The sequence below is a fragment of the Berghia stephanieae genome, chromosome 7 (assembly GCF_034508935.2).
Source record: "Berghia stephanieae isolate SIO BIC M18660-M18661 chromosome 7, UCSD_Bste_1.3, whole genome shotgun sequence".
Taxonomy (NCBI): domain Eukaryota; kingdom Metazoa; phylum Mollusca; class Gastropoda; order Nudibranchia; family Aeolidiidae; genus Berghia; species Berghia stephanieae.
The window spans coordinates 26,136,230-26,150,163 of record NC_088366.1 but is presented as its reverse complement, the minus strand read 5'-3'; the positions used below and the strand labels follow the sequence as shown (position 1 = coordinate 26,150,163).

The 13,934-nt window shown below is 33.1% G+C and overlaps 2 protein-coding genes across 3 annotated transcripts; both read right to left on the bottom strand.

Annotated features, from left to right (window-relative positions):
- Window positions 1-2,156: 2,156 nt before the first annotated feature.
- Window positions 2,157-6,316, bottom strand: LOC144976502 (uncharacterized). The gene is made up of 3 exons (XM_078920791.1): window positions 6,262-6,316; window positions 4,986-5,130; window positions 2,157-4,734 (listed from the first exon to the last, which is right to left on the bottom strand). The coding sequence occupies exons 1-3, from the start codon at window positions 6,314-6,316 to the stop codon at window positions 2,157-2,159; spliced, it is 2,778 nt and encodes a 925-aa protein (XP_078776917.1).
- On the bottom strand, window positions 6,227-7,898 carry LOC144976199 (uncharacterized). 2 transcript variants are annotated; one of them, XM_078920383.1, is made up of 3 exons: window positions 7,437-7,898; window positions 6,711-6,839; window positions 6,227-6,407 (listed from the first exon to the last, which is right to left on the bottom strand). In XM_078920383.1, exons 1-2 carry the CDS (start codon window positions 7,798-7,800, stop codon window positions 6,742-6,744), a joined length of 462 nt encoding a protein of 153 aa, XP_078776509.1. In that variant the 5' UTR covers window positions 7,801-7,898; the 3' UTR covers window positions 6,227-6,407; window positions 6,711-6,741. The 2 variants fall into 2 exon arrangements, with proteins under 2 accessions (XP_078776509.1, XP_078776507.1); XM_078920381.1 differs by having other exon boundaries at window positions 6,227-6,839.
- Window positions 7,899-13,934: the final 6,036 nt, after the last annotated feature.

Sequence of the window (13,934 nt, the reverse complement as noted above, 5' to 3'; positions counted from 1 at the left end):
GACTCTAAAATAGTCCTGAAAGCATCTTTTAACGTTTCTCCCGTTTTGTCTTTTATAGGAACAGCCCACGCAAACTTGCTGAAGACATCGATACACGTCAAAATGTATCTGTACCCGTCATTGTACGATTTCAATTGTTGAACATCAATGAGATCAGCCTGCCATTGATGGTCTATTCCACCTACAATAATCCGTCGACGCGGAAATTTGTAACAAACGGATTTATGAAGGGTGTATGCGTCTTGATGAGAAAGCCAAGAGCTGACGACAGTTTTTTTAAGTTTCGTAGCAGTCTTTAACGGTTTAATACCGCCATAAGATCCCGGTTGATTAGGATTGTAATAGCGAGCGCGTAGTGTTTTATCTCCTTTCATTTGAATGAGACCCAGGCAGATGTTCTCTCCGGTTTAACCGTTTCTAAATTCCTCGACAGACGTTGTCTAATATACGCCCACCTGTCAGCATGACCGATGAGATCACGTGGGACGTTGGATTCCTGCAGAGCACGAGCAAAATATTCCCATCCTTCAGGGTTGACAGACTTTCTTTTGCGGAGTGCGTCATTGACTAGATCAAGAACGTTTGAATTTGGGATGATATTACCGCGATATTTAATCTCCCCTCTCGGGTTCCATTCAAGCTCTGTGTGTCTTTTGAGATAATCCAATAATCTCTCCGCTTTCTTTCTCAACGAAATAGGTACGCTCTCAATAATATCTTTTGTTAAAGTGTCGTGTTCTGTTGGGTCAGGTGTTCTTATTGATTGAGGATTGGTCTTAGTTACCATCTGATGTGATCGTTCATCTTTCCGCTTTAAGAATTTCCACAGCACTTGTTGATACAACTCTGCTTTTTCGATTGAGTTCATATCTTTTCGCGTTAGAATATCTTTCATCTGCTGATCAAGATCCCAAAGCTTTTCTGTGGACGGTTCGGTTATCGGTGATTCTCTTCGGGTGTGGATTGAGTCCAAGAGACGTTGGTCCACCAATACCATTTTCTTGGCATGCTCCATCTCATAAACCACCCGCTAGTATTCCACCTAAAGTAGCCAAGACAGGTTGAAGAAGGGCACCTAATAGACCACCTTTTTGTAAAAGCTTCTTTTGTCGAGATGGTGAAGAGCCTTTTTTTGATAAAAGTCTTAAACTTCTCTTGTGTCTGATCAAACGCTTCTTTTGTACTGGACTGAGCGGAAGATTACCGCATAATATATTCAGTGCACATTCGCATAACGTATTGATTAGATCCGGTGACGCTCCATTTAAAACTGCTTTTGCTACTCTGGGTTTAGCCTCTCCAAGAAGTTTCAACATTGAAACGTTACGTTTTACACGCGCAGACATTACTTTTGGATATAAACAACTTGTTTTTCAGGAGAAAAAACGTCTGTTCTTACACGAAGATGGTCAGGTGTATCCTGTCGAAGATCGATCACCAAATAACCGTGAGGTACGTCTGTTGCGTCCTTAAATGCGTCTAGTAAAAAATTTGTCTTTCCGGGATACAGTTGTTTTGCCAGCTGAACGATCTGCGAACGATCACGTGGATTTTTAAAAATAACGAGATAATGAGCATTCAAGCTGATAGTGCGATGTTCTTTATTTTTTGAGAAAAGATTTTGTACAAGATAAAACACTGAAATGTTATTGTGATGCGATTTTTTTGTAAATAATTTAGTTACGCTGTCATCAGTTTCGGCCATTAAGTCATCGAGTATCACAAGACGGTGTTTGGTTCCATCCCAAAAGGAAGATTTTGGTATCCCTTCTATAAAAGTTATCCCTTGTAACGCTTCAAAAGTTCTCTGCCACTCTCCATAACACCATATAATTTCTTCAGGTTGCGGGCTCATCATCTGATTTAAATGCTCAATAAATTTTGTGACCCATACAGTTTTACCGCTTCCAGAAGGACCGGCTATCAGACATGTAAACGGGTGTTTGAAGCGCGGATCCATGATTGTTATACCAATAGAGGTTCTGTACTGATTCCGTCGGAACTGACTTTTCTCTTTATATAAAAGTAAGACAGGCTGGCTCTCTGCTGTGTGTATGTATAAACGTTTGAATCTAGCACTCGAAATCCTTTATTCTCCCCTACTCCACTCTTTCGCGTTTGTAGCACCTTAAGATACTTTTCTTTTGTAAGATCGTTCAACCTCTTTGATAATCCCTTACAGCTCGTCTTAGACTTCCCTTTTCCAAACAAATATACATTTTTGAACAGAGTGCTACTCCTCCGTCTCCTTCATATTCTAACTTGAATAGACCCGGGGTTCGTCTGTCATATTTTTGCTGTGCACAACAACAAGGATATGGTGAAAAGTTGTTTTGTTTTTCAACAAATTCTCGAACATGTTTAGCACAAGCTACACTCGGAAACCAAGTATGGTAGTGTTTGTAAAATTCTTCAACTAAGTGCGGTTTCAAGAGGTCTTGAATATCGCAGTCGGAAAATGCAACGTATAGACTGTCTGTGTCCATCTCAAAAAGTTGGTAATCGGCCCTTGGAATAAATCTGTCTATGAAATCGTATTGAAACTGTAGCATCCTAAGTTTTGCATAGGAATAGACAAACGATCCGATTTGAATGGGTAGCGTCCATAGCACGGTACGTTTTGCTGACTCTATTTCGTGTAAATTCGATGTCAGCGGGGTCATTTTTCTGAAATAAGGGCTATTGATGCTTTTTGAGACAACGTTTTTATCATCGGCATATGTAACTTTCGTATGTTTATCTAGCGCCTCGAGTGTCTTACCATATGCTGAGTTACCCATTAATTTCATAGTTTCGGCTAAGATGCTATTTTTAGGATTACGATCACCTTCGCGTCTAGCGTCTGAAACCTTTTGCACAAAATTTGAAAAACAAGCATTTGGTGTATATTCAATTACTTCTTGAATATCTTCTACAATAAGACCGTGATTGAGATACCATTTGAGTAATGGCGTTGTCAGTAATATTCCATCAGCATGGTAACTGCTAATCAGAGTGCGGCAAGGTTGCTTTAACAGATTGTTATTCACGGCGTATTGAAGCATGGTTTCACCTATATCTTCTCTCGAGACCAGGGTGTTTTTAAAGATTGGTGGCATTTCCGCGTAATAAGCGTAAAGGTCTGAAGGTACACTAATAGTACACTGAACGAAACCGAAAAGTTGGTTTTTGACAACTGCCGAAATTATCGATTCCTTGGTGATACGGGTACCTATTTTAAAACAGTTATTATGAAGCGGGCGTAGTTTCTGTAAAAAACAAGATATCCTAGGGTCTCTTTTCATTTTTTTCCATTCACATTCATAAATTTCTATTAGGGTAATTCCCAAAACGTTTCTGATATAAGCATTTTTTTCAAATGTTTTTTGTTTTCTTTGTTCAAATGTTTCACCAAAGAATGTGGTCTTATCTTTGATACAATCATGGCCATGAAAATAACAGCCTTGAAATTCGAGAGCAATTCGTTCAGTTTCAATAAACCCGTCGACCTTAACCTGTTTTTCGTGACCTAGATCTTTTTCTCTTCCATTAAATTTATGACGAATAGGAACACCCTTTATATAACTCATCCATTCAAGCCATTCAAACGCTGCCTGTCCAAACTTGTCTATTTTCTCAGGTTTAAACGCGTTACTTTTCTGTCGTCGGATAAACAGACCGCTAGGCATGTCTTGTTGAAGACAGTATAAATACAAACTATTAGCATCATAGCCTTTCAACGATTGTACAGGTTTATCTCCCCTGATACGTGTCCTGTTCTTTTCTATATAACGTGTAAAAATAATTGACGGTCCACCAACGATGTTAGATTTTAAAAGCTGATGAAGATGTTTATGCTTTTCATTGAATAATGAAAAAAATACATTTCTAGGAATGGTTTTAAATAAGTACCGGAGTGTGACCCCTGGGATCGATATCGCATTTTTGAAAATGTCTAAACCTAAATCTTGATAGAATTGCGTCATGCGATCAATTGCGGTTAACATTGGTCCTACGTCACGAATATTGTAGAATATTAAAAAGTCTTTCATTGATCTCATCCCTTCCTCTTCCCACACTTTCTCACAGTACGCATAGTCTTCTTGAGAAATGGTGCAATTTTTTAATGAACTGAAAAATGCTGATATAGGCGGGAGAGACGTTTCCTGTAATCTATCTAGACGGTCAAAGTATTCGTAAGGAAAAAAAGACTTCTGTTCGGTTACATTATAGGCTTGAAGAAAATTTGAGTAACTAAATCCGGGTGCAAGATAATTACAAACATCTAAAAATTTTAACTTATTATTTGATACACAAAGAAAATTGTTGTTCTTTTTTACTACTTTGAAATTTTCTGTATTCATTAATCTCTTTACGAGGTAAGTTTTTAGAACATTTAAATCATACATTTTAGAATTGAAACCAATTACAATCATTTGATGAAGATAGCGATCTAAAACAGCTTTCAATTTATGATTATCACCAATTTGTTCATACGCGGATTTGAATGTCGTTTCACTGAGAAGAGCAAAGGCAAAAACACTGATTTCTTCCAAGTAAGACACCATACGGTTGACTAATTTTTGAGGATCCCCTTCAGATATGTAACATACGGGTTTTTCGTAACTCGGAACATTTGAAGCGATTGCTATAGACATAGGTAAGTGTCTAGCATGATACATCGTTCGACTCGTTTGAGCTTTCGGTTTGGGTAAGTTATTCTTATCAAAATAAGACTCGATATCAAAGGTGCACCTAAACGGATACACGTAATCAGGATCAATACAAATTCCAGCTTCTGATAATTTCTCCAAATGGTAGGAAGAAGTTGAAAAATCCCACCCGGGTTCCTAGATTGAGTTGCATTTCCCTTACATATTTTCTCGTGACGTAACAAAGTCGAATGATTTGTCCAAAGTTTGCTACAATGACAACAACCGAATATCTTAATAGCCTTATCGAGGTCTCTGATATAACAAAAATGATCATTGACAAGTAAAACATACATCGTATTAGAATAAGTATTCGCACTTCTCCTAAAAACGACGTATCGTCCAGGAGTATGATCCAAGTCATATTTATAAACAATGACATTGATTTCAAATAGCGTCTCTATTTTGCCTAGTTCTCCTATGGTAACACCTGGAAATGCTGTTGGAAATGTTGATGTATACAGGCTGAATAAAGAGTGAGTGAATTTGTCTAAGTCATTAATCGAGTTTCCCGAGCTAAAGCTAGGCATCTGAAGAAGCATAAATTATCGTTGTAAAAATCATTGGGTCTGTTATAATTGCATTGTAGAGTATATATGTATTTATTATTTTTAACACAAACGGGAATTTCAGCGTTACAACAACCAATAGGAAACTCTTTCATCTTATTGAGATAGAACGTGGTCGATAAAATAGACTGAACTCTGAAACGACTATCTGGTCTATGTTGACGGGCAAACTCCAAATGATCGTTATTACTAAAACTTTCAATAAATTCCTCAAAGTCCCTCCAATTACTGATAAGTCTGGGAATTTCTAATGCTCTGTTATTATTAATAGAAGCATGGAAAAAACGATATTCTGAATTTTCTTGGTTTTGTAACAGAAAAGAATGGCTAAAATTTATTTTAAATCTTACGCTTTGTCTGTTAAAAATCTCCTTAAGCTGTTGAATTATATATGGCGAACCCCATTCTATGGTGTACACAGACTGAAAGATCCCTTCTACAAAATGTGTCTTTATGGATTCTCGATGTTCTTCAAGTAACTGTAGCACTGTTTCATTTTCTTCGTTTTGTTCTACATAACTAGTAGACAATAAACTACACGACTGTTGTTTTTGTTTTTGCTTTTGTTCATGTTTTCGTTGTTGGCGTTTCTCTTGTCGTTTTTGTTTTTGTTTTTCTCTACGTTGTTGTTGTTTTATAATTCTTTCTTGTTTTTTTAGCTGTTGTTTTTCTTGTTTAAAATGTATCTTTTGTTCTTTTTCCTGTATTTTTTTCTGTTTTTTAACCTGCTTTTCTTTCAATTTTTCTTCGGGTGAACTACACTTTACATTTTTTTGGTGCTTTTGTAAATTATCTATCCTAGAAAAGTTCTTTTGACATTTTGAACAAGAATGTAAAGTAACTTTGTTATGCTTCTGTTTATGACGAATTAAATTATGTAATAATTTAATACTAATGCCACATATTTCACAGATGTACATGATTAATAATTAAAAAAAAAAAAATAAATAAATAAATAAAAAAAAAGGGGAACAAAAAAGACAAAAAAAATTATATCTCACTGTTCGTCGCTACGGGATTTGTATCTTTAGTCTTGAAAGGTTGTTCATTCAGCATTTGGGTTGTCTTTGGTTTCAGTGAAATCAAACAAGGCTGGTTTCTATCTTGTTTCTTTGTGTGTGTGTATAGTTGGTGGTTTACTTCAATTCTGAAAAAAAAATAAATAAATAAATAAATAAATAAATAAAAAAAAGAAAGTTTCATTTGAAATTGGATCTACTGATCTCACAGCAGAGAAATAAAAAAACAAAAAAGTTTATTTTTAAATAATAAATAAATACATAACAAAGACAAACAAACAAAAATACCAAACAAAAAAAAAACAAACAAAAAAAAAAAAATCAAGAAAAGTTAAAGACAATTCATTAATTATAGACAACATCATTGGACTTAGATCATCTTGTGTACATTAATAATTATTATAGCGATATAATAGGGAAATACGACTCACTATAGATATGACAGCTCACTCCTTTTGTTTTCTATTCATCTGTGTCTGAAATTTCAATTGTATCACTGTCGGATGAGATTTCAATAACTTCGGGAACTGCTGGTGATGGTCGTTGGGTGTCTATAGAACCTGAAATACAATTTTTCATTTTGACTAAAAGGATATCAAATAATACAGGATACCAAACAAAAAAAAAAAGACGTAAATATAAATATATAGATAGCAACAAACAACAATTAAAAAAAAAACAACAAAAAAAAACAACAAAACAACAAAACAAACAATACTATTATTATTTATTATTATTATTATTATTATTATTATTATTATTATTATTATTATTATTATTATTATTATTATTATTATTATTATTATTATTATTATTATTATTATTATTATTATATTATTATTATTATCATATTATTATTATTATTATTATTATTATTTATTATTATTATTATTATTATTATTATATTATTATTATATATTATTATTATTATTATTATATTATTATTATTATTATAATGATAACGAGCAATACTTAAACATGTAAATACCAAAAAAAAAAAAAAAAAAAAAGAGCGGGGAAACCCCAGAATGATACGGCTACAATCTTTAGATAGAATATATTTATCCTTGGATAATATATTAATATATATATATATATATATATATATATATATATATATATATATATATATATATATATATATAAATGTAACTCACTGTTGATTGAACTGCTTTCTCCGTCATTAGGAGTTGAATTGATATCGTTGTCTTCGTTGTCTTTGGGCGTTCCTGGTTCCGGGTCAGTACACAACCGTACGATATGAAGAGCTTCCTCACGGCCTAATATGTCTTCCAATAGTAATGTCTGTATTATGGGTTTGAATTTTTCAATCAGAGTTTCTTTGGTATTATCAAACGCTTCGTTAAAAAATCTAATTATCTTGTCCTCCACGGGCAACATCAAACAGTCGTGTGATATTTGCCCGGGTGCAAAAATCCGACATCCTTCGCAATTTGCAATGTCAATGGCATAGATATGCCTCATCAAGTCCTCTTTTACTTTTGTTAGGAAATGATCCATACTAAAGTTCTGCTAAAGAAGAAAATAATAAAAAATCATGTCACAGTATTTAAATCCTAATATATTATTGATGATGACGACGAATATTATAATTTCTTGCTTTTTTTTTGTTTGTCCTTTTTATTTTTCTTGACGAGGGTCCATTGCTGTCTTCCTCTTCTTCTTCTTGTAGAAATTGGCTCCACGTTGATGAATTATTTTTTTTCAAAGTTAGAAAAAAAAAAAAGAACTCATAAAAAAGTAAAAAACAATTAATCACGATTGACTACAAATCAAGCTCACCGAAGTGGGATTAAAAAGACGATGATGATGATGATTATAACATGTTGACACTTATTATAGTTTCTTGTTTTTATTTTTTAATTTTTTTATTTTTCTTGACGAGGGTCCGTCATTGTCTTCCTCTTCTTGTTCTTCTTCTCCTCTCTTTGTAAGGACATAATTTACTTTTTGGATAAGTTTCTCGAGCCCTCTCCATTCGTCAATATTGAGAGCAATTCCCTTTTTTGACGGTAGCAACGCACCGTTATCATCTTTTCCGTAATATCGGATGTGCACTTTTGTTTCTCCACTAAACTCACCAACGCTCAAATAAATGTGGCGTTTTCCAATGGGGACTGGATCCATGTTGATGAATTTATTTTCCAAAGTTAGCAAAAATAAAGAACTCACAAAATTATAACAAATTGATCACAGTTGACTACAAGTACAATCGAGTTCACCAAAGTGGAATGAAAAAGACGAGTTGGAATCTATTTTTATAGGGTAAAAAATGCTGACTTTGTAGGCGGATTCGAAAAATGCTGACGTGATATGCGCGGGAATAAGTCACTCGCGTGATGGAAAATAACCAGATCAAGGTTCGTACTTTGTGAATTATCATCTCAAAACGGTATTATGTTGTGATGAAGCCGATCAAGAAAATTGAGTTTAATTATCAAACTACCTAGAATTGGAAATTTCATTATTTTGAAATTTAAGATAAAAATCTCTACCTAATCAACGAACGTATTTATTTCAATTCAAATAATATAGAACAATCACGAAATTCAATTAAATGTATGAAGTTCTACTCAATATAATACCGCTTTAAAGCGATTGGTCACATTAGGTTTTGTAAAGTAAAATTAGGTTATCATAGGCGGGAACTAGAATGTCAAGATTACAACACTTGAATTAATGAGTGTTCCAGCTGCAACCGATTAAGTGCGTGAGAAAAGTAAATTACTTTTCCAGACATTCGTAACCGTCATTTGTTATAAAGAACGTGGGAAACATTAATCTCAAACAAGGAGTGTTAATATAATTTTTCAAATAGAGAGAGAGAGAGTGTGTGTGTGTGTATGTGTGTGTGTGTGTGTGTGTGTGTGTGTGTTGAATCCTATCAAAACTGTATTCATTTTATTTATTTTATCAATACAAACCAAAAAAAAAAAAATAAATAAATAAATAAAAAAAATAAAAATAAAAGAAAATAATAATAATAATAATAATAATAATAATAATAATAATAATAATAATAATAATAATAATAATAATAATAATAATAATAATAATAATAATGAGATGATGATGATGATGATGATGATGATGATGATGATGATGATGATGATGAATGATGATGATGATGATGAGATGAGATGATAATAATAATAATAATAATAATAAAATAATAATAATAATAATAATAAATAATAATAATAATAATAATAATAATAATAATAATAATAATAATAATAATAATAATAATAATAATAATAATAATAATAAAATAAATAAATAAATAAATAAATAAATATTAAGCTAAAATAAATCGTGTTTACTGTACCCATATAACAAAACCTGGGGTTCAAATTATAGCTCTAATGTCCATAGACCTGGAGTTTACCAGTTTCTATACCGTAAAAAAAAAAGACAATTGTTTACTATCCTTTAGATAGGACTCAGTTGATAAGTACTTTCCACCAAAATTAAAAGACCCAGCTACACAATCGTTACTTTATATAGATAGAGGTGAGCAGAACAGCTAAACACAGACACACATACGATTTAAAAAAAAAAACCATGAAAGATTTGAACATAACACCTATAAGACAGATCTAAACTTACTACACCATGAAAATAATGAACGTAGAATTTGACCTTTCACAATCCCTTAGTTGGAATTTTTTAGAAAGTGCTAATATTTTCTCACGACTGTAAAACAGGTAATTATTTTCTGGCGAGGGCTGGAAAGTAAATAATTGCTTAAGATGAAAGTGAGATAGTACGTTTGAAGAACGCGAGAGACATTTATTTTCCAGATGTGTGCGTAATTATTTGTGCGAGAGACATTCCGATGGTGTCAAGTACCGACGTATATTTTCCAGTTGTGAACGTAATTATTTGTAATCATAACAAGACTGATGTGAGAATTACGTTGAGTGGCATTAAGCCGGATGTGTATAAGGTTATATTTAAATAGCAAAACACATTAACGAAATGTTCCCATGGGAACTTTTAATTTCCTTTTTTAGAACAGACATTTTTAAGGTATACAATGGGTATGATCTATCACGGTTCTAACACAATGGAACATTTCATCTGGTTCTACATTGAGAATTAATGCTTTCACAAGACCACTCATTTTACGACGACACTGTCCCGACAAAAATATATTTCAAAGAACCAATCAAACGGACGAAACTATGACAATATGATATCCGATCAAGATCGGAGAATTTGAAAGAACCAATCAAAAATGATTTAGACTACCGGCTGCTCTGAATGACCTTGACCTATTTTTTTGTGTGCGGCGCTGCTGTGCGGCTGACGCCTGAGCTATTTGCCCTTTGACCTTTGAGGGAATCAATGGACTTTTAATTGATTAAATTAATAAGTCATTAGACTCAGGAGTAAGAAACCAATTTAAAAGAACAACGCGGCTCAGCGTTAGAGTCCTTGGACTGTACTGCGTAACCTCAATTTGCGCTGCGGCGCTGCGGCGCGGTTGAACCAGCCGGAACCTAATAACACCGGGATAGGATCCTTTTTAATCAGCTGTATAGCCCTATTATTACGCAATTAAATATTCGATACATAATCGATGGCAAATCGAACACTCAATAAACACACGCTCAGGTAGGTCACATGACCTTGCAATACAAAATCGAACTCAAAATACCAATCAATACAACATCGAACTCAAAAAAAATATCACTCTATACAACAACGAACTCAAAATACCAATCAATACATCATCGAACTCAAAACAAAATACCAATCAATACAGCATCGAACTCAAAACAATACCATTCAATACATCATCGAACTCAACATATCGATTAACAGGTAAAAAAACAATCATCCTCATCCTCCGTCAAAAAACGGTTTCTAACTATTTACAACCGTATACACTACTCATTTGGATTTAATGTGGTTGTTCAATGTTTGGTATTCTGCAGACCCTCTTGTCACAGTAAAGATTGTTCACAATTATCTTATGAAATTTTATTTTATTAAGAACTGAATTCATCTCACTCCAGTTATATTTCGGTAGGCTTAGATAAACTTTACCTTCTAATATTAGATCGTCTTTCCTTTTATAGCCTTCCCTCGAATTAATTTCTAATTAGTGAATACTTTTCGTTCTACATTCTGTCACGTAGCCACTTATTATAAAAGCTGATAGGTCTAACACTCTACACTCACTTTCTCTCCACAATCTATGCCGGACGGCCAGTCGCTCTATTCCTATATATATATACTGGAAGATTTTTATCTTTTGGGACTTTGTAGATATTATATCTACACCATTAAGACGCCGGAGCTTTTAACTTTGATTGTATAATCTTCAAGGATCAAACCCAAGCCCGCTGTCAAAAGACTACACTATAACCTCTTACCAATTGCCTGGAAGTGGAATTTTACGAGTCCAATCCTGTTATCAGAGGAATAGATCATCCAAGCCCATCAACTGCCTGGAAACGTAAACTTACGAACCTGACATATTATCATAAGTTACGTAAAATATTCATACCTCTATTTGTAACTGCCACGATCACTGTTTATCTCTTTTAATTAAATTTCATCATTATTTTATTTCATTGTAAACAAATCGTTAATTGTTTTTCATTTATAGTAACTAGTAAATTCTGGGGCCTCATTCTACATAGATCTTTATGCATAGTCGAGTAGCTCTTTACTCACTTGAGACCATGACATTTTGGAGGGGACACATATAAAGAATTGAATTATTTAGTTACTTATATCTATTTCATCTAACCTTAAAGTTTAAATTGTAAAACTCTTAATTGCCCCACTTGATCATATTTTAATTGAACTCCCTATTTACAGGATTAATTTTTTTTCTTTTTCATTTCTTCATTTAAATGGAATAGCAATTTATCCATTCATTCTTTCATTCAAATTGAATAGCATTTTATTGATTCATTCCGTCATTCATTTATTCATTTATAAATTATTCATTCATTCATTGTTCATTCATTTATTCATTCATTCATTCATTCATCCATTCATTCGTTTATTCACTCATTTATCCAATCATTCATACATTTATTCCTCCCTTCATTCTTTCATTCATACATTATCCATTCATTCATTCATCTATTCACTCAGTTTTTCATTCATTCATTCATTCCTTGTCCACTTTGTTATTATATCACTCATTTCATTTTGTTGTTTGCCTCATTCATGAATTGTTTTCAATATGTTTACATTCCATAACGATTCATTCACCTATCATCCAATCACTCAGTGTTGTGAACACATTTTGTAACTATTGTAAATCTTACGATATTTTATTGTTTTGTATTTCAGACATCACTGTTAAACACTCTTCAATGCCTAATTACAATTGTTGAACAACCATTGAACAAGAGAGAGGTCCCAGCCACGAACTGAGTTGGTAAATATATCCTTCATTATTCTCTTTTACATGAGTTGGGCATCACATAGTAACTATAGACATCGTGATTTGTTTTGCATAGTGATTTGTTTTAAATGCATTTTTGGCATATTACTGTTACCGAAAACCACTTATATATTATGTTCTGAAAAGTGAGTCTTTAAAAACTAAATAATAATAATAAAAGGAGTCTACTAGCCGTCGTGTTATATTTAGTGATAGATAACTTGGGATTATTTTGGCATCCTATTATTGTTATCACACTCTAGTATATTAGCGTCATTGCGAATAATTGTACACAAACTAACGACGAGTCACACACATTGGTGATACATTTTTCGTAGTAACATAGTTTAGAGTACACGCGATTGACACATTGTTATTGACACAAGTCATAATAACTCCGCATTGTATTGACACATTGCTTTATAAGATATAACGATAAAAGGCATCAAATTCAACATACATAATAAGTTGAAATAAGAGAGAGAGATTTCTAAAAATAGAACAGTTCATTCCAGTAAGTGTAAATAAATAAAACAGTCAGTAACAGTATCCTGTCAATATAATATATATAAAACATCGTAACTAATTTATTGCAACATGGAAGCATATAAAAGATACTTAAGTCTCGCAAAGGACTTAGAAATACCCCAGGAAAGAATATTTTCATGGTGCGAAGAGAAAGTAAAAGAAGAAAAAGAACATGAAGAAAGAATTCGTAGAGAAGAAAATGAAGAAAGAATTCGTAAAGAAGAAAAAGAACACGATGAAAGAATTCGTAGAGAAGAAAATGAAGAAAGAATTCGTAGAGAAGAAAAAGAACACGAAGAAAGAATTCGTAGAGAAGAAAAAGAACACGAAGAAAGAATACGTAGAGAAGAACGAGAAGAAAGAGTCCAAGAAAGGGAACTAAAAAGACAAATAGCTTTAGCAGAAGAAGAAACCAAAAGGACCCAAATGATGCTGGAAATTGAAAAAACAAAAACCGGTCATGAAAGAAAACATAATAATAGTGATGAATTTTTCGTGAAACTTCCACGCATGCCAACATACGATGAACGCTCAGACTGTCTAGAATCCTTCTTACACCGATTCGAAGTTCAGGCTAAAGGTTATCGTTGGCCAGAAAGCAAATGGGCCACAGCCTTGATTAACTGCTTATCTGGAGAACCGCTAAAAGTTTTCTATACCTTAACAACTGAAGATGCAGATGACTATGGAAAAA

Excerpts from the sequence above, each read along its gene's own strand:
- LOC144976502 (XM_078920791.1), bottom strand. The coding sequence starts at position 6,316 with ATGCTGAATGAACAACCTTTCAAGACTAAAGATACAAATCCCGTAGCG. Across the intron at positions 5,131-6,261 it reads AAATCCCGTAGCGACGAACA|CATTTCCAGGTGTTACCATA; the intron begins GTGAGATATAAT and ends CATTTCCAACAG. Across the intron at positions 4,735-4,985 it reads AATACTTATTCTAATACGAT|GTGCACCTTTGATATCGAGT; the intron begins GTATGTTTTACT and ends GTATCCGTTTAG.
- LOC144976199 (XM_078920381.1), bottom strand. The coding sequence starts at position 7,800 with ATGGATCATTTCCTAACAAAAGTAAAAGAGGACTTGATGAGGCATATC. Across the intron at positions 6,840-7,436 it reads AGAAAGCAGTTCAATCAACA|GTTCTATAGACACCCAACGA; the intron begins GTGAGTTACATT and ends ATTGTATTTCAG.